Source organism: Engystomops pustulosus, chromosome 1 (assembly GCF_040894005.1).
Source record: "Engystomops pustulosus chromosome 1, aEngPut4.maternal, whole genome shotgun sequence".
Lineage (NCBI taxonomy): Eukaryota > Metazoa > Chordata > Amphibia > Anura > Leptodactylidae > Engystomops > Engystomops pustulosus.
In genome coordinates this window covers 250,921,750-250,946,166 of record NC_092411.1, presented here as the reverse complement: position 1 = coordinate 250,946,166, position 24,417 = coordinate 250,921,750, and the positions used below count along the sequence as shown (strand labels likewise).

The 24,417-nt window shown below is 41.7% G+C and overlaps 1 protein-coding gene across 2 annotated transcripts; it reads right to left on the bottom strand.

The window, feature by feature from the left end:
• Positions 1–1,473: 1,473 nt before the first annotated feature.
• CHIC2 (cysteine rich hydrophobic domain 2) lies at positions 1,474–24,417 on the bottom strand. 2 transcript variants are annotated; one of them, XM_072124293.1, is made up of 6 exons: positions 24,144–24,417; positions 17,414–17,468; positions 17,173–17,328; positions 12,644–12,700; positions 12,418–12,477; positions 1,474–1,758 (listed from the first exon to the last, which is right to left on the bottom strand). In XM_072124293.1, the coding sequence occupies exons 1-6, from the start codon at positions 24,263–24,265 to the stop codon at positions 1,732–1,734; spliced, it is 477 nt and encodes a 158-aa protein (XP_071980394.1). In that variant the 5' UTR covers positions 24,266–24,417; the 3' UTR covers positions 1,474–1,731. The 2 variants fall into 2 exon arrangements, with proteins under 2 accessions (XP_071980394.1, XP_071980389.1); XM_072124288.1 differs by lacking the exon at positions 1,474–1,758 and adding an exon at positions 10,013–10,452 and having other exon boundaries at positions 24,144–24,415.

Genomic DNA, 24,417 nt, shown 5'->3' with positions numbered 1-24,417 from the left:
TGGGGCATGAAGGGGGGGGGGGCAGGAGTGGGCCGGCATGCGGCGTTACTGTCCCCACGCCTGCACACTCACTATAGCCCGACGACTTTTTACATGTGAAAATCCGCCGGCTGCGATTATTTCTACACCAGGCAGGGCCTATTACATGATAAATAACCCCCTATGTAACCACTATGATGGCTCTATATAACAACTTTGATGTCACTGTGATGCTGCTATATAATCACTATGGGGCTACTATATAACTACTATGTATCCACTATGATGCCACAGTATAACCTCTATGTATTTAGTATGATGCCACTATATGACCACTATGTATCCACTATAATGCCACTATATAACTACTATGTATCCACTACGATGCCACTATATAACCACTATGTATCCAGTATGATGCCCCTATATAACCACTATGTAACCACTATCTATCCACTATGACGCCACTATAATTCTGCTGTGTAACCACTATACAACCACTATGTATTCACTATGACACCACTATATGACCACTATATATCCACTACGATATGATGCCACCATATAACCACTATGTATCTACTATGATGCCACTAAACAAACTCTATGATGCCAATGATCCTACTATAGAACCACTATAGAAAAAATGCCTAATTGAATAATCCTGCCGTAGGCTGGGGTACATATAAACCATTATTACATTTGATCAAGTCTTTCTGCATGAGAATTAAAACAAAAACTATTCTAAGTTTTTAATATTTTGCCATTTACTATGTGGCATGAATAATATGTCATCTTTATTTCATTGGTCAGTGCAATGTTTTTTGTTTTACTGCTTTTAGAGGCCAAGAATGAACTTTTGTAAAAATAACAAAAATAGTCTTCTATATATAGTGGTGTTTACTGGTGTGTGCTCTGTCTGGTAGGTCCTGCTCTTCTTTTGGCTTCTTATTCCCTGGTGGCTGAATGAGCCCCAGCTGCTCGGGCAGTAAGGGTAAGTTTAACAGGGTAAGTACAATATGCTTGACCCTATAAGGGCAGCACAGTGGCTTAGTGGTTAGCATTATAGCCTTGGAGTGCTGGGGTTCTGGGTTCAAGTCCCAGTGTCAACATCTGCAAAGAGTTTGTATGTTCTCTCCGTGTTTGCGTGGGTTTCCTCGGGGTCCTCTGGTTTCCTCCAAAACATAGTGGTAGGTTTATTAGATTGTGAGCCCCATGGGGACAGGGACTGATTTGCAAACTCTGTGCAGCGCTGCATAATCTGTGTGCGCTATATAAATAAAGAATTATAGAAAGAAAACTTTCTTAAATCTTGCCAATCCATTTAAGTTCTGTAATACTATATTTATGTATTTGATTTGCATTTAGTATTACATTAAATATTCTTTAAGTATGTAAAGCACAAAAAAAATCTAAAAAGTTTTTTCCGAATTTCTGACAGCTATAAAAACAAAATATTCTCTAAAATATACACATCAATAGAATATGAAGAAAAGAGAAGACATTGTGAAGAGGTGGAAGAGTTAATAGATAGGGCAGCTCTGAGCTGGATGTGGTGGGTGGTCTAGGCTCCGGGGGGCGCCCTCTTGCTACTTGGAGCTCCTTGCTGCAGCTGGAAGGAGAAGGCTAGAGCTCAGTACTAGCCCAGTCTTCATTACTCACTCGAGTGCCCTTCTTTAGTTTCCTTTCAACTGCCCACTTTATATCGGCTTCATTACACCAATGCTCCATTTGTGATGTAAATGCCCAAACTCAGGGAAGTTTTTCTTTTGGCCTTGTCTGCGGAAGAATACGGAGAGGTATTCAAAACGTATTAACACAAATCAATGGCACCAATAAAAGCAAAATCTCCTTAGCAACATAATCTTGATTGCAAAGGAAGAACTGAGAGCATTTAGGAGAACAGTAGCCAGCATGGTATAAGCATTTGCCTGGAAGAATTTAACACAATGCTAAGAGGAGATATTTGAAAAAGGAAAAAAAAGGAAAATGAGTGCACAATGAACAGTTACTTTTCTTCATACAAAAGTGGACAATTGCCTACATCAAATCTCTCGTGTGCGCCTTCACAAAGAACTGTGATACAATGTAGCTTACTAGAGTTAAATGACAATGCAGCCTGGACGGTGTCCTGCGATATACTGTACAGATAGACAGGCACAGGCCTGCACTCACTGCAATCTACACAAATAAGATACACTGCAACCATCAAAAGGACCATTAGATATCAAAGTAAGCGAGTGAATTATTATATCTAGCTAATGGCTGCTCCCTTTACTTATCACAACAGTCAATGGTCAATCATTACTTACCAGGTTTAATAATTGACACAAGATATCATATTTCTCTTCTTATGATTGCTCATACATGGGTTGTCGTTATTATTGGGTGCGAGTCATATGTTAACAATTAACATAATATGGATAAGCAGTATTTGTGGAAAAATACCCTGTCCCACCACCAGGGAAGGAACGTAAAGCATGTCTACCACCAGGATGAAAGATTGTAAACCAAGCACACTTACCGTATATATACTCGTGTATAAAATATGCTGAAAAACCTCACCTCGGCTTATACACGAGTCAATAAAAAAATAATAATACTCACCCTCAGGCACCCGGATCCTCGGCAGCGGCTCCCGGTCCTCAGCGGCGGCTTCCGCTTCTCTCTGCTTTCTTCACTAGCCGGCAGTCGCATCCATGCAATCTGCCGGCGGGCACACACTATGAAATGGCGGTGTCGCCGCTGATGACGTCATCGGCGGCGACACCGCCGCATCATTGTGCACGCCCGCCGGCAGATCGCATGGACGCGACTGCCGGCTAGTGAAGAAAGAAAAGAGAAGCCCCCGCCGAGGACCGGGAGCCGTGCCGAGTATCAAAGGTGAGTATCCTCGGAGGGTGAGTATTACGTTTTTTTTTTTTTTAATTAGCTTGGCATACTTGGGGCACGCTGTATACCACTTGGGGCAGGACAGGCTGTATACTACATCCTCGGCTTATACTTGAGTCAATAGGTTTTTTGGTGGTAAAATTAGGGGTGTCGGCTTATACTCGAGTATATACAGTACATGCTTCATCCTGGTGGTAGATGTCCTTTAAAGTGTTGCCTCCCCTTCTGACCACACACCCCTTTTTGTTCTCTCTCTTCCTTCTATATTTCCTTCTTTTAGGTTTCATTTACATACTTAAAATTGGGAGTCGGAGCATGTGTCCAGTGTCCATTGTGATGCAATCTGTTTGCCTTACTACCTGCACTTGTTCTATTTCATAAAGGGCTTTTCCATGAAAATGAAGACCCCAGGGTCCTTAGGAAATAAAAAACCCACATTCTTACCTGCTCTGGTTCCCAATTCCCATGTCACTTTAGTACTTCTGGGGGTTCCGTTTTCTTGGTGGACTTTACTTTCTGTGTTATCCTATGGTCTGAGGCAACCAATCATTGGATGCAATTGGTCCTGTGACCCGAAAGAACATATGTGCTGGGGAAGGAAAAAAAAACCCTTATCCTTACCCTGCTCTGGTTCCCAATTCCCATGTCACTTCAGTACTTCTGGGGGAGTCACAGGATCCACTTGATCCAAGGACTGGCCTCAGTTTTCTATGGGGCTTCCCTTTCCGTGTTGTTCTTTGGTCCGAGGCAGCCAGTCATTGGATGCAATTAGTTGTTTGACCCACCAGAACTTCTGTACTGGGGTAAGTAAAAAACCCTTATACTTACCCTGCTCAGGTTCCCAATTCCCATGTCACTTCAGTACTTCTGGGGGAGTCACAGGATCCACTTGACCTGAGGATTGGCCTCCGTTTTCTATGGGGCTTCCCTTTCTGTGTTGTCCTTTGGTCCAAGGCAGCCAGTCATTGGATGCAGTTGGCCCGAACCCTGACAACCCGGAACTGAACTGACTTGCTGTCACACAGTGTCCGGGCTGGACCTTCCTGTGATGCGAATTGGGCGCCACATACTCGCTAGTGTGTAAGGACCCTAAGCTAAAGAACACACACAGGTTCCACTGTGTTATTATTTACCAAATTGAAGCCAAAATGGAAAAGGCACTATTTTTATGAACAAAAATCTTCCTATTGAAATACAGAACAGTGGGTGCGGGTGAGAACAAAGCAAAATAAAAAATACAGAATACAGCAAAGAAAATATGGAAAAAGGCAATTAAAGGAAACCTACCACCACGGATCTACCTATTAAGGTAGATCCGGTGGTAGGTGCCTCTAATGTATGTAAGGATAGCCCTTTTAAGGGCTAATCCTTTAGTCCCCTTTATCTGTTTTAATCTTTAATTGTGATAATATGCTAATTTTCCTTAGAGGCTCCTGCGGCGCGGCGCTACTCCACACCCCAGTAGCCTCCTTGATCCTTCGACCCAGATATCTTCAGTGTGCCCTCATAAGCGTAGCCGGCGTTCTGCGCACGTACAGAATGCAGGCTGCTGGCCCCGTGGTCTTGGGTCTGAAGCTGGAGCTAGTGCGCATGCTACAAGGAGCTGCGCGCTGAAAATATCTGGGTAGGAGGATCAAGGAGGCTACTGGGGTGTGGAGTAGCCACACCGTGTAGCCTCAGCTCCAGCTACTCCATGACCCAGTAGCCTCTTTGGTAAATTAGCATATTACCATATTAAAGATTAAAAAAGATAAAGGGGACTAAAGGACTAGACCTTAAAAGGGCTATCCTTACATACATTAGAGGCACCCTTAATAGATAGATCCGTGGTGGTAGGTTTCCTTTAAAAAATTACAATGGAACTTTTTGTACATAGTAGTCAGTGCACAGACCATGCCCAAGGCTTCATACTGACTGATATTTGTCTCCATGTCCACAAGCTTTTTAGTGGAATGTGGTACAATGGAATGGATACATTATACTCAAGTAAGAAAACAACTCAACAATTGTAGAGAAAGAAGTAAAGAGATGAAGGAGCAAAGACGGGAAGGGAAAGAGGTGGTAATCCCAGGCGGGCGGTATGGGGAAGGCAACGGAGCCTAGAGGGAAAGTACCTTGGACATCAGATTGCTAAAAATGTATGTAGAGATAAGCTTATAATTGACCATGTACTAGTCCATCCTTCTCTTAAGATAGACCACCATATATCAGATATATCACTGAAGGGCAGCCCAAAACTCTAGTCATTGCATGTGGGATCCTGGTGCACACCAGATAGCAGCACATTATGGCTTTATGACCAGGCCCTTTTCAGATTTTGCATTTATGTTTTAAATTACTTGCTAAAGCCAGACCTTTTCCATACATACAGCCAAGGCATGTTATCTGAAGGGTTAATGGTGCTTCTTAGGGACATCATTTATTATTCAGTGCAATCTATTGGGAAGCTTAAAAAAAACAAATACATTAGAATTAACAATAAAAAATGAGGTTGCGCCATTTTCTAGCAGGTCTGCTTTAACCCCTTAAAGGAAACCTACCACTTAGAAAGGTAGGGGTAAGCTGTAAGTACCAAGCACCAGCTCAGGGTGAGCTGGTGCCGGTACTTACTTTCGTTAGTGTTATAAACCGCGGTATCGCGGTTTTAACACTTTTTAAACTTTAGAGCAGAGGACGCTTCGGCGCTGCGTGCGCACGATCGTGCACGCGCCTCCATAGGAAATAGCGGAGATGTTGCGTGCGCCTCCATAGGAAATAGCGGAGATGTTGCGTGCGCCTCCATAGGAAACAGCGGAGATGTTGCGCGCAGCGCCGAAGCCCCTTCTGCTGTAAAGTTTAAAAAGTGTTAAAACTGCAATACCGTGGTTTATAACACTAACGAAAGTAAGTACCGGCACCAGCTCACCCTGAGCTCACCCTGAGCTGGTGCTCGGTACTTACAGCTTCTAACTGGTAGGTTTCCTTTAAGGACGCAGGGTTTTTTCGCTCATTTCTTGCTCTCCACCTTCAAAATCCAGAACTTTTTCATGTTTCTGTGTACAGAGCTGTGTGTAGGCTTATTTTCTGCGTACCAAATTCTACTTCTCTGTGATGTTATTTATTATTCCATGCTATGTACTGGAAAGTTAGAAAAAAATTCCAAATGTGGTGAAATTGGGGGAAAAAAAACACATTTGCGTCATTTTCTTGTGGGCTCAGTTTTTACAACTTTCACTGTGCGCTCCTAATAACACCTGATGAAGACCCATGGCGGTCTTGGAAAACCAAATGCTAGCACCGAGCGGGTGTTACCATTAAGCCTTTGCTGCAATATGCAGCAAAGACTTACTGGCTATGGAAAGGGCTCGGCCCGTGAGCCCTCTCCATGCACCCGCACACGACATACGACGTACTATTATGTCACATGTCTTGAAGGGGTTAAGCAAAGCTGGCCTACAGTGATGGATTAGAACAATCTCAAGGAGAATCAGAAGGAGATGGAGTTAAATATTAGTGTCAAAGCAAAGGGTCTGAATATGACCTTATGATATTTCAGTTTTTCATGTTTAATAAATTAGCAAAAATATCTACATATCTGTTTTTTTCTGTCAAGATGGGTGCAGAAGGTACAATAATGAGCAAAAAAATTACTTTTTCATCTGCAGGGGCAGGATGCCTGGTTGCATTTGAAGGAAAGATAAATGGGGCCAAATACGGAAAGAACCTGCAAGGACCCTCTTGGCACGGTGAAGCAGCTATTCTGTTCAGCTGCTGGACTTCCTTTTCAGACCCAATCGCCGTCACCCTGCTCCCACAGTGCCATGTGCGCCATTTTTAGGAGGTCCAGGTGTTCAAGTTCCCACACCAATGCACCTGCAAACGTCTCTGCCTCCTGCAGCCATACCACCTCAGCTATCGGGTTTGGGCGCTCCATAAGGAATAATGGGGGTCGTGAAACATACTGTTTTTTTGTGAAACGTACTTTATTGTTAGTGGTTTATTTTGGTCCCAGTGACATTTGGAGCTTAAACATTTTTCGCTGTTATGGGACCAAGGATTATCAATAAAGCTTCATTACAGACACTTTACAGCTGATGATTGCAGTCTGGGACTATAGTAAAGCATCCAGAGAGCTTCACCAGAGGTCAGAGGGGTCTGTCTGTAACTATGGGTTGTCTGTAAGTTGGGTATCCTTAAGTAGGAGACTGCCTGTAATTAAAATAAAATGGAGGTGAAATTTAGATTTCACTATTTTTGTTGATAATACGTTAATGTAACCCTAGAATATACACAATCACAAAACATTATTCTATTTCTCCAGAGTACAGGGGCACCACACATATAGACATTACCTTTAGGCGCAAAAGGGAAGAAGGCTCATGCAGCAGCCGGTTATAGGATGTAATGGTTTTTAGTAAGCTAGAAGATATGTAGTTCAGTTAATGTGGCCATGTGAGGGGTTATATTTTTCAGTGATACTATTTTGGGGTGGATATGCCCCATTTATGAAAATTTATTAACTTTGTCAGTGAAACATCACTCTTTGGAGACTATACAGCCTAATTAAACATATTACCTTTATTCTATGGGTCAGTACGGATACCGCAAACCATATTTCTAGATATTTTCTTATGTTTTACAAATTTTGCAGAATAAAAACATAATGGGACAAATTTACTTATCCGCTTGCACCATTTTTTTGTGGACTTTGAACGTTCTTTTAAACTTGTTAATTTGCCCAATGGGTTTTCTTTAAGTTGAATTTGTATGCAAGTCGAAACAAGTAGATTTTATATTGGAACCTATTTTGGATTTTCAACATTTTGTGAACAAGGATTATCAATAAAGCTTCATTATAGCTGATCATTGCAGCCTGGGACTAGAGTTAAACATCCAGAGAGCTTCACTAGAGGTCACAGTGGGCAGAGGGGTCCGTCTGTAACTAGGGGCCATCTATAAGTCGGGTGTCCTTAAGTCAGGGTCCACTTGTATTCTCTAATACAGCAAAACAATAAACCTTGTAAGAACGTTTTAAACTCTTGGGCTCCTTTTTAGAGTGTTTTAACAACTGATCTTTATTAACGTTGTAGAAATCGGTCACTGGCAAATAAATACAATCCAAACGATTTTCCATTATTTATATATATATTTTTTCCATTTTAATAGTGTACAAATGGCAAAACATAACTAGAGCCAAGCATCTTACAGTAACAACATATGGACATCTGATCATTTGTACAACTGATTTTCCTTGATTAAAATAATTGGTGCACTCCGTTGCCAGCAGGGGTTATGCACCCAAAATAAAGAAAACAAACAAAAAAAAAAAAAACAACTGGAGCGAAAATCTTATAAAGGTTTTATACGTAAGGAAACTTCTGTAAACGGCTTCTTTCCATGCACTTTGTGTCAGTGCTGGCTACGCATCTGTTAATAGTGAAAAAGTGACAAAGTTGCAAGTAGTAATGCAGATAAATACATAGAGGGGTGATCCTGACATCTACATTAGACAAATGTATCACATACAAATATATTAGAGAAAAGAGACAAAAATGAGGAATCCAACGTGAAAGTGACTTCCTATAGTGGTAGCTAAACATGTCATTTGTTGACATTAAATCTGAGCAGTGGTAATAACCATTTCTTTATCGTCTGAACTGAAAATGCAGTACATTGTATACCACGGAGTAGAACTAGTCTAAGAACATAATGGTGTTAGGACAACATCATAGAAAAAGAAATATATGACTTCAGGTAAACGAAAAGACTAAATTATGATGATGTGTAGCTTATCACGTGACAAGGAGCATGTTCCTGGATTCTCTCTGACCTTGCTAAGCAACGTAAACCAAGTGGATACTTTAGTCATGAGTACATTTTTTTTTTTTTTTAACAAACTTTGCATAAAACCAATTGTACAAGTGACAACAAGGAACTTTGAATCTAAGAAAAGTGCTTCTTTCTTCACTTTATTTGCCACTTATCCTCCTTTCCCAAGTGTTTTCCATTCGTTGCTGGGATAGACAGAAGCTTTTTGTGCCGCTCCCCATGGAGAGGGGAGGGGTACAGTGACTCACAGCAGCTAGGTTTCTATCTAGAAGCTTCAAGAGTAGTAGCAATGCTCATGAGTAGCGTTGGGCGGTTCCAAAACACAAAGTTAATGTTCAGCTGACCCGCAATTTTAACAAGTGAGTGCAGCTTGAGAAAAACCCTCCGTGCGCTTTGGGGATTTCCTGGACCAAACCTCGCATTGCTGGACTGAACCGACAAGCGGAGTTCAGTCTAGTGATACGAGGTTCAGTCCGGGAGATCCCTCCAGTTCACAGAGTGTTTATTTTGGACTGCACCCGTTTGTGGGCAAGCTGTCTAAAACAAAGGCAGCTCACTCACAGAGACAGCAGTGACAAGAAAATGAAGATTACAAGTCACATAATGACCAGAGAAAATTACTCCCCAAACACTGTACAAATTGATTGCTGCAAAGTATGTTAAAAAGCGAGTTGTGCATGAAAATCATAAGGAATCTCAAAACTGTAGACCGCACTATACAAAGGAGGAGAGAAGAAAGTGAATATGCCTGCATTACCTGGAAATCAATGCTCTAATATCTAAAGGGGCCTAGAAGGACAGGGATTTGTGAACAGTGCCTAAGGTTCCCTGAGAAATCCCATCTTTACTCTAAGATGGCTCTAGGGGGGGTCTCCCAATTAGATGTTAGAGCCTATGAGGTGTGGAGTGCACAGAGTTCGAAGTACTGCACATGACTGAATCACTGCCTGAATCAACCCTGCATAGGTTTTCACTGCCCTCTCCGTCCTTTATAGAGTGCGGCTTATGTTGAAAGTACTGATAGACTATCTTTTAACAAGGTTTGACTGTAATATGCAGCCAACTAGTGGGTAACACAGGAAAATAAGGTGAGGTAATACGGATACAGAATATTACAACTTTTATACAGGCAATTAAAACAGTAAATTGGAAAGTTTCCCAAGCCAGAATTAAGACCAGGGTATGATGATATCATAACAACTCGATCCTGGGCTCCAGCAATATGTATCATGCATTCTAGATCAGTGAAGAAAGGGTAAGCTACAATTTCTTCCAGGACATCCTTATCAGGGCCAGCTGACAGGATCATCATCATAGGCAGACAAGGATGCTGAAGTCTTGGTTCCCAAATTTTGACATGGGAAAAAGGGAGATATTAGGGGTAACCATCAATATGCATCCACCTAATACAAGCTATGAATATCATCTATGGGAAAAATGAAGTCTAATATGTGACGAGGTGGTCACAGTATCTTTTTAATTGGTGAAAGTGAAGAAGTGGGTTTTTTTTTTTTTGTTTTTTTAAAGGGGAAAAACTTTCCTTCAAATAAGGAAAGAACCTCAAGATTCAGCAGAATCTTTGCTATGTCACCAATGGGAAAAATTACCAAGCAAGGCACCATTGGAAATACAGGGTAAATCGAACTAGTCCTTGTGGAAAGGAAAAAAAAAAAAAAAACACTAAAAAAAGAAAAGGAAAAGAAAAAAAAGGTAAAGAGACTGCTAATCTGGTCGAAAAATTGGCGTCTTTGGTAAAAATTCTATCAAGATGACCTGTGAAAAGAGAAAAAAAGGAAGAAAAAAAAAAGTCATCAACTTTCTGCCTCGTCCATCATATCAACAGCACAAAAATGTGACATTTATTGCCAGCTTAAAAGCAACACAACGCTGAATTTCAAGGAGAAAGGTCAGACCGAGCCAACGAAAAGTAAACTCTTTTCAGGGCCGGAGTTCATTAGAAGATGCTACACAGCGGGTGTCCCAGAGTAATAAACAACAACACTGCGAGCTATGAAAAGAGGCCTACAAACATATGCTGGAGAGGTCACTAAATCTGTTCATGTAAGCGCCAGCTAATTATTAACTGATGATCTAAGTGATACAGTTCATCACGTCAGGGTGGCAAGACAAAAGGACCAATTCCTTTAATAGCACCTTTACAATGAGAGTATGCCTTACCGCTAATCAGCTAATTAATGGCCCGGTGTCAAGGGTCCATTGTATGTGCCCCCCTTATGAATATTGATTCCCTTAAGCAGCATAATTAATTGAATGTAGAACGTAAGGGGTTAATCCACTGCAACAGAGGACGATGGAGCTGAACAGAAATGATGGAATAGCTCAGCAAGCGCTTGATTATTTGACATGTAATACAGATGACAGAAAATGAATTGCCTCCGATCTTTCATCATCATTGTAATTGTACATTTTTAACTGTAATGTCACCTTTGGATATGAATTTTATGGTGATATAGAATATCAAATTTTGATATCAAGCGAGTCCAATTATTATAATATTTTTATTATTATCTTTTGCTTTTCAATTTCCACGCAATTATTGTCGAATTGATTTAACTTTATCAACTTAAATATTTTACTATTCTTACTAAACTCAAAATGTATAAATAAAAACCTAACTATACTTTTATTTAGATTTCAAATGTACACAAAACTTATATGCAATACATAATATATCCCAAAGAAACATTCATTAATGACATGAAAATATCACTTTCCGAATGTCCAGTAAGAAAGATAGATAAAAAGAAAGCAAGGAGTAACAGTGGAGGAGGAGGGGAGGGGTAGTTTTGTTAGACCTCATCTTTGATATTTTATAAAGATTTTAGAGGTTTCCACACAGAGATATTAAATCTTTTGAGTTTTTTAATTCTCTTTTATACCTTCCTTCCGCCCTTTCCCTCTATTATCCTACACAACATTCTTGTGTATTCTTTGTATTTATATTTTATTATTATAATTCTATTTATAGACACACACACATATACAAACTAAATATAATTGGGCTACATTAGTTTTAACTTTGGCATTAAAAGTGAAAATGTGGTGGGGGGTTATGTATGTATGTATGTATGTATGTATGTATGTTTGTTTGTATGTAGTTTTTCTTTCTTGTGCCGTTTCAAAATAAAAAAAAGTTAGAAAATCTTAATAAAACTATAAAAATCTAAATGTATTTGACAATTAGGGTCATTTTGGTAACTTTAACCAAGCCCTTTAATTCATAATAACCCCATAACAGGGCTGACTCAAAGACAAAAGATGGAGAAATATTTGGATTCAGAAAATAACCATTAAAAGGCTAAGAAAAGTCTTTATGCCTCTGATGAATTATCCTACGAGCGGGGCCTTGAATATGGCTATTTAGTATAATGCTAATCGAGCCTCAGACTCGCTGTGCACCCAGAGGCGTTGCTTATCTTTCTTACAGAATCGGAAATTTCACACCCCATCAACGCCCGCCTCGGCTACTTTATTTTAGCAATTAATTTATTATTTTTTCTCCACGGCGCGCTGAAGCCTTGTCTCTGAGCCCTTCATAACTTTATAAATCAGCCCTACGCATGACTCTGTGCGATTGTGGAGCGTGGAAAATCCTTCCGCTCGGCTGATTGAGCTCCTGACACCTTTGCTGATTAATAATCGGGGAAAAGAATAAGATCAGAGGCAAAATAAATGATCATTTAATAGAGAGACTCACAAAACAGCCCTTTAACTTACATATTCCATCATGTTATTGGTTTCACATTTCCTTTTGCTCAGTCTCCAGTGCAAGCACAGCTGGAAGAGAGGGGTAGTAAAAGAAGAAAAATGAGCTCCGCTGGACTGCGGCACACACATTAGCCCATTTATCCACCTTTCATATTTTTTGCCTAACAAAAGCATCTGTTTCCATACTGTGCAATTCACACTCCAACACTGCGACGTTGCTCCCTGCGGTACTCACCTTGTGGTATAACCTATTGTTTTCCCATTCCAATAACTTCTCAATCGATCTTCGTGTCTGGAAGACAAATGAGGGATAATTTTACCCTTCAGTAGCTTTAAGGGGGATAAAGAAACAAAATAATAAGAAAAAAAACCCACATACACTCTGCAGCTGTGTATGGCATGAGACAATTCAAGCCATGGGACAGTGACTGGGTCTGGGGTGGTCTATGATGTTATCAAAGGGAAGCTGTTAAACAGTAACTCAAGCCAGAATAATATACTTACAGGGGGAGCAAAGGATTCACGCAAAACAACCTAATGTATCTTAATAGCCCATAAATGTGCCCCTAATTGTCCACATATTGACATTTCGGTAACAATATAATCTGTATAAGACAACTGCATCCAACATTATCACTAGAATAGTCTAACTATTGCAAACCTGTGTTAGAAAGTCAAATATATTGTCAGCCACTAGAATATACAGGCGGTCCCCTACTCAAGAACACTCGACTTACAGACGACCCATAGTTACAAACAGACCTCTGGATGTTGGTAATTTACTATAATTTAGCCCTGGACTACAATAAACAGCTGTAACAGTTATCACAGGTGCCACCAATTAAGATTTTTTTGTTAATACTGATTCTTATGACAATCCAAAATTTTTAAAATCCAATTGTCATTTGGCTGGCATTACAATAATAAAATATTTCCGACTTACATTCAAATTCTACTTAAGAACAAACCTACAGACCCCATCTTGTACGTAACCAGGGGACTGCCTGTATTATATAAAAAAAAGGATGTTTTGAGATTTAACCTTAGTAGTAATAACAATAATAATCTTTTTTTATATAGCGCCATAAAATTCCACAGCGCTTTACAAATCATAAATTGCAATCTCACCTTAAAGGAAATCCATCATGATAAACCAGGGACACTTACTCATGGATCCAAGCACCGTTAATCTTCGTATATTTGTTATTCATGGCTCCTTCATTCTACAATCAACTTTTAAATTATGCTAATGAACCATTAGTGCTATGAAGGGTGTAAGCAGAGCCTCTCCGTGCTGCAGCTTCCGAGCTGTTACAATGTCAGCCCCTCTCCCCTGCTCCCTCTTCATTTTCCCCTTACGCTGACTGATGTAATATCACACAGTGGGAGGGAAATGTGCTCCTGCACAGTGTAACAGCCGGTGAAGCTACAGCATGGAGGAGCTTTGATAACAGCCCTAGAGCCTTTCTGGTTCATTAGCATACAATTAATAGTTGATTTTAGAAGGAAAGGAGGCCATGGGTAACAAATATAAGAGGATTACCACAGTCACAGTGCTTGGATCAATGAGTAAATGTCCCTGGTTTATCACACTCGAATTTCATGGTTGATTTTCTGTAAAGAAAATCTACCACCAGGATCAGGGATTATAAACCAAGTAAACTTACATATGGGTGGGTGTGTGCCCTCTCTGTGAGGAAGAGCTCTTTTAGTTTCTTATGCCATTGTTTTTACTAAAAAAAAAAAAAAAAAAAAAAAATGGCATAAGATCAATAGATGTTAATTGAGCACAAAGCCACTCAGCTTCATTTGCTTTATTTTTAAATCTTGGGGTTTTTTTTGTAAAAACAAGGCCTTAAGACCTTTACATGTGCTTGGCTTACAATCCCTAGTAGTAGATTTCCTTTAAATGTCACATGAGGAAAGCTGCTTGTAAAAAAATCAACCATTTTAATTCATTTTAGTGCAAGAACAACGTTAGTTTTATTTTTGATGGAGACCCAAATTCTCTTATATTCTTTCAGCATTCCAAAAAAAGTATACCTACTAAAAAAAAAATAATAATAATCTCTTCCCTACAATACCTGAAGAATATAAGGAAGCAGATCTGTTTCTTTTCCATTCCTGAGTGACATATCTCCCATCACAAGAGTCGGGAGGATAAATCATGATGCCAGGTGTTAAAAGCAAGCGAAAAGCTGCAGGTGCAAAGTGACAGCCCGGTCCTGGGTGCAGCTGCCGTGCGACATGAGAAAGGACCTCACCACAAAAAAACCTCATGTAAAGCCGCGTTACTGCCACTAACTCAGATCGCCGCTCACATTTCCACATCAACAAGTTCATTTTCATATTCCCGTTGCCAGACACCAATATGCAATTAAATCCACCAAATAATTACTGTTCGCATGCAATAAAAACACAATCAGCGCAAGAACCAATTACAGCTCAATGGAACAGGACTTTTCGGCGCTCTCCCTCTCGAGAGATGGTTTGTTCGAGTGGGAACCTAAGAGTTTACTTTGGACACGAGTGACACTTTATAAATTTATTACATTCATTATCTGAGCATTTGGGGGGAAAAGTGAAACACTGCCCCAAGCTGACAAAGATCAGCAGACCCTGCTTGTTTTTTTGTAAAAGATCGTCTTTTTAGAGGCTGTTCCCCTTTTCAATGAAAACGGGGCTGCAGTTATGGTCACACTTTGTGTTAATTTAGTTGCCAGTCAGCTCCAAATCAAAAGAAAATAAGGCTGCGGAGTGTAATTAACATTCAGTTCAGTCGTTTTTTTGTCCCTTGTCTAGCCCCAAGCTTTGTTCACGTTGCCATCTGAATGCTGAAGGCTGGAGGGAAATCGATTTGATTCTAATCGCACCATGAAAAGAACATGATCTAACTGCTTTCAGCCCTCCGTAAATCTGTACTGGGTCTTTAGCACAATGCAACTTCCAATTTAGAAAGCACTGAATGTCTCGTCAATGACTTTGTGTAAGGGGAAAGAGAGCGAGAGAGAGAGAGAGAAGGGAGGAAAGAAAAAAAAAAAATAAAGGTTGGGTGGGGGTAAGAGGGGAGGAGGAAGAAAAAGAACAAGGAGCAGACATAAAAATTCCAATAGTTGTTTAAGCATTAAAGTTCATTTGCATCACAGCAAACCTGAAAAGGGCTGACCCCTTAAACCGCCTCTCGAGTCTATGAAGTTGTAGCCTTGACAAGCTTATATTGACAGAAGCTCATTGACTCTGAAAGGCTACTCTATCAATGGGGTAAAATGGCAATAGGTTCTACTACACTGAGCAGGCATCTGCCTGCCCTCCCGCTGCTACATCAAGGGACCGGCATGGGGTTTATATAGAGGAGACTACCTGCTTATGGATCATTAGGGTTTCTACATTTCCACACTCACATGGTCCAAAGTATTTTAGGGTAAGGGTACAGAAAAATCATAAACTTGTAAATAGACTAATATAAACTTGGTATCACTTCTTGATGGGTTGCAATTAGTGGGAGCCATTATAAATGACTATAGGTCATTGTAAAAATTCTACAAAATCCTATAAACATACATGGATGCCTCTGCCTTCCCTACATAGAACTAGAAGTGATGCGTAGAAGTGGCAAACAAACAATACAACTAAACCCGACTTCATAATTCCAGACTCAGCCCGCAGCGGACATCATTACCAGTTTCATTTTTCTCAGCTGTGACAGGTGAAAGTAAAAGGCTCCTGCACGTGCAGCCCCATCAATCTCTGCACGTGACGTCTTACTGGTTCCCATCGAAGGGCAGGTGACAGCACACAAAAACATAAAGGGACACTTGATTGGAGAGTAATATTTTTAGCTCACAACAATGGCACATTTAGAGTCACAAAGACAATGGAGAGAAAATCCTGCATAAAAGCATGAGTTAGGCAGAAAAGCCTCTTCAATGTGAACAAGGGCAAAATGAAAGTATCAACGTCCGCCTGGTCTGTCATACTAAAGAAACTTATTATAGCGGTTATTTGCAGAGATAAAAGATAATGTTTATATTAAAAAAAAAAAAAAAAAGAATTTAAGTGATGATGACCGTCCCCGGAAACACCCTCAGTATTATGTTATCGGCTTACTTTTTGTGGGGTAAGCTGTAGTTTTCAACAGCATTTACTATGCTGTTGATGATGAACTCTGCAGGCTGACTGGGAGCTGTTAAAAATAAATAAAGCTGTACTTATCGGTTCTCCTCCGCCACCGTCCCTCAGTGCTGCGCACCCCACCTCTGCTCCAACAACTTCCAGCCGTTTGGCAAAGCCAGCGGTCCCATCCCAGTGCTGCAGTCGGAGCAGAGGTGCCGTTGTAAACAAACAGGTACAAGGCACCAAGGGATGGCAATGTTTTAGAATGGGAGCACCAGATGAGGCAGGTACAGCTTTATTTTATTTTTTTTCTCTAACACAGTAAGTGTGCATGATGTATCCCACCAGCTGAGCATAATATGCTGTATTCTGCATTTCCTTACAATCTATCTGTTGGCTATTTGTTTAGTTTTCAGTTCTTCGGGAGCTGGTGGGTAGAGAACTAGCTTCTATCAATGACTCCCCCAAGTTTCTATGTAATCAGACGCATCAGTAAGCTTTGGTCTGCCTAACTAACAAGTTGGAATTCAGCAGAAATTTCAGGGTGAAAACCAAAGTGCAGAGAGACACTTTCCCCTGCAATGAAATATACATTTGTATCCCGGATTTATATCAAATTTTGTGGTTGTGTAAGATCACTAAATAACTTACTCTTTTACTTAGACACACAACGGGCCACATGCTACATCCCAAGGTGCAGCAACAACACAGACATCCACATAGCAGCCATCGAACATTAATCGGAAGGTTCTTCTTAAGACAACTGTTGACTCTGTTAATACTAGACTTAAATTCCTCCGGTGCTACCTGCAAGTAAATGGAGAGAATAAACATTACATCAGGAAACTACTAAAACTTCAAATTATTAAAACAAACATGAATAAATACATACTTTTCCAGTTAAAGATGATGGGAATTCTGCTTCAAACTTGTTGCTAAGACCAAATCTACACACAAAAACACAATAAAATAAGTTAGTCAATGCTTTATTTTTCCCAAAAGCTGATGAATTCTGATAGATAGTGAATGTGCCCCAGGGAATACAAGTCCTTTTTGACATTGCCCCACAATTTCAATCCAGGAAATTGTCGAAAAAGCTAGAAGGTAAGTGATACTGCGGCTGAAGAGATGCCAGCGATGTGAACCTGAGCAGGGACATTGACAACATCTCTTTAGAAAGCATTTGTGGCTGTGAAACCTAGCTAGAATAGTCTGAGCATTCGGGAAAGAAAGGAGACTGATCAAGCTCCAGTTTTCTGGCATGAAAAACCTTACATTTTGGAACTTTTTACTAGCCCAGATTGCGTTTTCTGGCACTTACAATGACTTGCCAAACTTTCTAAGAGGCCCTGGACGCCCACTAAATATGGCTTCAGCAAGCTAACTTCAGCACACTAGTTGTACCAAATTATCCCCTATGGGAATATGGGATGGCAATCTGATTGTTGAGTGTCTGACAGGTGGGACCCCCACTTATCACGCGATCAGGCTCCCCAGCAATCCAGTGAAATGGGATCCGGCTACTGGATGGAGCAGAAAGATGAGCACGTGCCCTCAGAATTGTGTGGGATCTCCGGCATGCGCACTGCTGTCTCGGTCAACGGTGTGATCGTCAATGTCTAACAGTCCCATACCATACTGGCACTGGGGACAATGGGACCCCGGTTCTCTGGATTGCTGGGTGTCCCGTTCCCATGATCTGTGGGATGCCAGCAGTTAGATCCTGTCCACATCAGAAGATGGCATTGCCTGTATGCAGTAGCAGTTCCCGGCCTCACCCCAGGCCTAGGGTATCATACTTACCCTGGTAAACTTTTGTATTCATGCTCAACTTGTTTAAAATTGATTGTACTGAACATGGAGTGTGATTGGTGGCACATTAACCCTTTCAAATAATAAGATTTTTTACTTTTGTTATGACATGTATAACTAACTTCATAGGACTGTTTTACTAATTACATGATTTATCCTTATGACAGATGTCATTAACCCTTTCAGCTTTCATTATCAATGGTCATTGGTGCCAGAAAGACCAGGTCAATTTCTCTGGCAAAGCTTTACCTTTTAACTTAAATTTAACTTTGTTTTTTTTTTCTTCAAGACATGCGAGACTTTATCTTGATATAATAGTTTTAATAACTTCATATTTAAAATATGCCAATATTTGACTACAAATGTGAAAAATGAGCCTTATAGAGGACCTGTCACCTATTAAAAAAAAGGCACTACCACATTTTTAGCAGTGATAAACGCCTTGCTTTATCGGAACACTCCTATAAAGCTAGCAAACACTGCCACACAGTACAATAGGAACGCCGGGCCGCGCTCAAAGTAGTCCGGCGTATACATGAGTGGGTGGTCCGAGGTGCTGCTTCTTCCCCAGAACGCCCCTCCCACTCCGTAGGCCGGCGGTGACTGCCAAGCTTCATGCGGCATCACCACCTCCTAGTCCCGCCGCTTCATGAATACGCAGGACTGCTTTCCTTTAGTACTGCATGGCAGCGTCTGCTAGCTTTATCGAAGGGTTCCGATAAAGCTAGCAGTTTATCACTGCGAAAAATGGGCTAGTGCTAGAAGCTGTTTACTTTAGTAAGCCCTGTGCTTTTTTTTTTTTTTTTTTTTTTTTTTTTTTTTTAGGGGTGACAGGTCCTCTTTAAAGTCAAAAGCGGCAATAAAAATAAACTTTTTTAGTGCAAATTTATGAGTGGCTATCCCCGTGTCTGTGAAGCATCCATACACAATGTATATATCATATTAAAGGGGATATTTTCTTGTTTAATTTGACACCACAAATGTGTTTCTAGATGATAGGGATAAGGAGGTATAGCCGTTTGAATATGCCCACCGTGATGTAAAAAAAAAAACTGTCCTTTCTGTGTCACAGTAAAAGCTGCCGTATAGTTTCATGGAGCAGTACTGAAGGGGTTAATCCCCCATAAAATGGAATACACATTTACCAAAATATTTAAACATTTGTACAGCTGAATCTGTCACCCTTCCCCAGGTTCCCAAAAGATGCAATGGTGCATGTACTGTTCCAAATTGTCAGCTCTGTCTCCCTGAACACTTCAAATGGTGATAGTTCTGGACCTTGAAACACATTTCTGAGACTATTCCCCTTTAATACCTCATCAGGATTGTGTTTCTAGGTGACACACAACTGGAAATATCCAAGCTAGTCAGTCAGGAATGGAAAGCTGTATAGAGAAATAACATTTTTACTGCAACTTTAACATATCACCTAGAACAGTGATGGCTAACCTATGGCACTGGTGCCAGAGGCGGCACTCAGAGCCCTTTCTGTGGGCACTCAGGCAATCAGCAGAGATGACTCCAGGTATCTTCCTGCAGTCCCAGACAGCCCAGGACTTGCTGCGCTCAGTGCTATTTTAAAGTGACAGCTGTACCTGGGACTATTTTCTGCTTTATCGGTGCCTCAGGGTGCTAGTATCAATGAAAACTGTGACAGAGAAGGGAGTATAAATCACAAATTAAATTTCTGTGTTGGCACTTTGCGATAACTAAGCGGGTCTTTGTTGAAGTTTGGGCACTCGGTCTCTAAAAGGTTTGCCATCACTGACCTAGAACAGTGATGGTGAACCTTTTAGAGACCGAGTGCCCAAACACCAACCAAAATCCACTTATTTACAGTGAAGTGCCAACATGGCATTTTAGCAGCAACTTATTGCTGCCTGTTCTTCCACATCTTTCAATTGTATCGGCCCCCTGAGACTACCAACACAGTTGAAAGAAAGAGGGCAAATTCACATTATCATTGTAGCTTCTCTCCTGGGTCTCTCTGTACAGGAAGAATTGGAGGTCCAGCAGGAGGAGCATTCCTTAAGTTGCCTGGGACTGCAGGAAGAATCTGTGGATTTGTCCTGCTTGGTAAACTATGTCCTGGGGTGATGGCCTGAGTGCCCAGAGAAGGGGCTCTGAGTGCTACCTCTGGCACCCGTGCCATAGGTTCCCCACCACTGACCTAGAAACACAATCCTGATGGGTTATTGAAAGAGAGATTTTTCTATTTAATATAACACCAGAACTTGGTTTCTAGATCCCAAGGTGCATAAGACATTCAGTTGAAATTTGCCATGGTCATGACATGGTATGGGAGTTCTGAAGGGGTTCTGTCAAGTTTGCCAATGTCATATGTATGGAAGTTGTGAAGGGGTTCTCATACACCTAAATAAAAGCACCAAGCCTGGAGGAGTATATAGCGTTAGAGTCTTCATAAGAACACTGTATCCTTCACACATTCTTTTTGCAGAAATACAAGTATAATCTCACATTAAATAAAGTATTGGGACGCCTGGCGCATATCCATTATTCACTAACATGAAGTATGCAGAAAGCATTAGTGGCTGCGAGAACCAGAAGTTTGTTTTCATTTCTCTTTTCCACATAGAGACGAAAAAATATTTTGCTTAAATAATTTGGCCTGGACAAGCCCAGCGTGCATGGTGAGAAGCTGCTAATGCCGGGACAGGAGCGAGAGCATCTCTGGAATGTTATGTCAGAGAGATTTCCAAATCAACAACCCTGCTCTTATAAACCCTGTCCTAGTGATGGAGGAGGTAAAATACAGAAACTGGGCTTGTCCTATAATCACAACTATGTATGGAATCTATAGATCCCTCAATGAAGTAACACACATGATAAGAGAAGAGAAGCAGCAACAATGGCACCTGCACATACCATAGGAAAGGTGAAGATAGCCGAGTATGGCGATAGGACAGCTGTCAGTCCTCCAGAAATGATCAAAGATGTTTCCAATGACCTGAAGCAATGGTCTTAAAGAAAACCTAGCATCAAAATCCACCATAATAAACCAGGGACACTTACTCATAGAACCAGGCACAGTGACTGCGGTAATCTTTTTATATTTGTTATCCATGGCCTCTGTCCTATTGAAATCAACTTTTAAAATTACGCTTCTGGGTGTGTAACCAGAACCCCTGCATGCCTTAGCTTTGCAGGCTGTTAGCATGTACAGGAGCACTTTCTCCCTCCCACCGTGTGTTGAATCTTTTGTTACTGCAGTGAGATTACATGGAATAGTCTAACAGCCTGTTAAGCCATAGTACGGAGGGGCTCTGGTTACACCAGCAGGAGCCCTTCAGTCTCATTAGCACAATTGTAAAGTTGATTTTAGAAGGAAGCAGGCCATGGATAAGTAACATAAGAAGATTACCACAGTCAATGTGCCTGGATCTAGAAGTAAGTGTCCCTGGTTTATTGTGCTGGGTTTTGTGCTCGATTTCATTTAAATGATACAAGGATCTGAAACTCAGTTCCCTTACAGCACATGAGAAATACACATATATACCAAAAGAAAGCAAGATGTGGGCCCTTACTGGAGAAACTCATCATACCTAGCTAACAGATTACAATGCAGGAAGGGGCTACAATTTATGCACCTGGCAGGCAGCCATGGGCATGGAGCAGCACTCTTGCACCCGGACTGACCTACATTAGCAGAACCTAATACAAGACAAAGTCTCAGGGCAAGCATTGCAGGTCAACAATTCACATTCATCTATATACATTTGCCTTGTCCGCTGATAACCTCCCCTGCATCTCTGGCGGTTCTTTTACTGAGCGACGCCCCAGAAGTCAATCAGTGATGACGCTATGAAATGCTCTGGCAATTACCTACCCCAAAACTCAACTGTCCAGCTTACAGCAATGGTTACCAAGAGCACCACAATGTAACACAGAAGCCAAGTTTTTCTGTAGTCTTAAAAGGACATCTACCACCAGGATGGAGTACTGTAAACCAAGCACACTGACATGTGTGTGTGTGTCCACTGACAGAATCTTCTCTTCTTAAAGCTTCTTATGTCCTTGTTTTTAAGAAAAAAGGCTTTAAAAATTAGGCAAATGACCCTAAGGGGCTCTAGGTTCCATTAACTCCTTCGGAGCCCAGAGCCCCTTGGGCTCATTTACATCATGTTAGAAGTCTTTTGTTGTAAAACCAGGGCATAAGATGCTAAAAGATCAAAACCTGCCAGAGGGGGGGACACACATCAGTAGGTCAGTGTGCTTGGTTTACAATCCTTCATCCTGGTGGTAGATGGTGGAGAATACCCGCTATCAGGTGGCAGAATTACATAACTTCACAATAATAGTGCTAGACCATTCTGGTTACAGGCCTCATACTCTTTATCTAATATCTTCCTCCTTATTATTGGTCTTATCTTATCAGTTGGCACTATACGGCCCAGATCTTGTAAAACTAAATATGTACTGCAACAGGAAGGGCGAGTGTGAGATTCTTATCCATGTCACTATTTTAGGTTTAAAGCTTGTTGCCCACAAGTGAGTTCAGTGTGAGAAAATACGGATTTCCTGTAGATTGCAGAATTTTCATGGTAAGTGCCATGAGAGATGACGCTTCATTATATGGTTGGTATATGGAACTTTTTACCTGCTTTCCTAAAAATGGGCCCTGTGTCCCTGAGCTCAGCGGTTAATGAGCGACACTGTGAACCCTAAACACCACACAAGAGGATTGTGTCTCACTAGAACATCATACAGGACTAACCCCACGTTGAGGATTCACGTGAAGTCATCTGGATGGGTTAGGCTTATGGTTTGACGAATGCGTTCTAAAAATAATTTTGGGCCTCTGTTCTCCTGTCATTTCATTCTGGGGACATACACTCTTCTCTATACTCCAGAATGGATACATATTGAAGGAATGCTCAAGTGTGGATTATGTCTGAAAATATGGTAATGTGCACAGCAGAGATATACAGGAGGGGGCCATGAAATATTCCCACATAGTGGCTGATGTACTGCTGTGTCCTTATAGTGTGGGCCCTATGTGACGTGACATAGAGCAGTGGCCCCAAAGGGGACTCCTTTATGGTGTGACATAAAGGGGCTCCTATGTGATGTGACATACTGCCGTGCCTGCACAGGGGTCCTATGTGATGTGACATACTGCTGTGCCTGCACAGGAGCTCCTATGTGATGTGACATACTGCTGTGCCCGCAGAGGGGCTCCTATGTGATGTGACATACTGCTGTGCCCGCAGAGGGGCTCCTATGTGATGTGACATACTGCTGTGCCCGCAGAGGGGCTCCTATGTGATGTGACATACTGCTGTGCCCGCACAGGGGCTCCTATGTGATGTGACATACTGCTGTGCCCGCACAGGGGCTCCTATGTGATATAATATACACTGCTGTGCCCGCACCGGGGCTCCTATGTGATGTGACATACTGCTGTGCCCGCACCGGGGCTCCTATGTGATGTGACACAGTGCTGTGCCCGCACCGGGGCTCCTATGTGATGTGACACAGTGCTGTGCCCGCACCGGGGCTCCTATGTGATGTGACATACAGCTGTGCCTGCACAGGGGTCCTATGTGATATAATATACTTCTATACCTGCACAGGGGCTCCTATGGGATATAATATACTGCAGTGCCTGCACAGGGGGGTGGGAGGGGGTCCTATGTGATGTGACACATTGGGGGGTACTCTTCCTGCCTGCCCCACATATAAGAGCAACCCCTCCCTACTGGCAGCCCTATCTCCAGCCTGTGCTCCTCCTGCGGCTCAGTACGAGCAGTGACTTCATGCCGTTTCCCCATCCCGTGCCCCCTCCTTACACTGTGACGTGCCCGCATCCCCGCACCACCACCGGGTCCGGGGCGTATTTCAGGAGCTGCTCCTCCAGCGCCCGCTCCTCGTCTTCCTCCTCCTCTTCATAAATCTCATCAAAATCCGCCATTCTTGTCGCTGGGCGCACAGCGGGGGGCGCCGCAGCCGTCTTCTACCTCGTCCCCGGTGCCGTTACCAGGAAGCAGAGGCCGCCATACCCAGCCGCTGCGTCACGTCGTCACCACGTCCGGGACGTCACAGGGCCGCGTGACAGAGGAGCCC

What these genes read in the sequence shown, in the direction of transcription:
- CHIC2 (XM_072124288.1), bottom strand. Translation starts at nt 24,265, where the DNA reads ATGGCGGATTTTGATGAGATTTATGAAGAGGAGGAGGAAGACGAGGAG. An exon ending in ACAATAGGTTATACCACAAG is followed by an intron (nt 12,478 to 12,643) that starts GTGAGTACCGCA and finishes CCTCTCTTCCAG; the next exon opens with CTGTGCTTGCACTGGAGACT. An exon ending in CCAATAACATGATGGAATAT is followed by an intron (nt 10,453 to 12,417) that starts GTAAGTTAAAGG and finishes CTCTTTTCACAG; the next exon opens with GTCATCTTGATAGAATTTTT.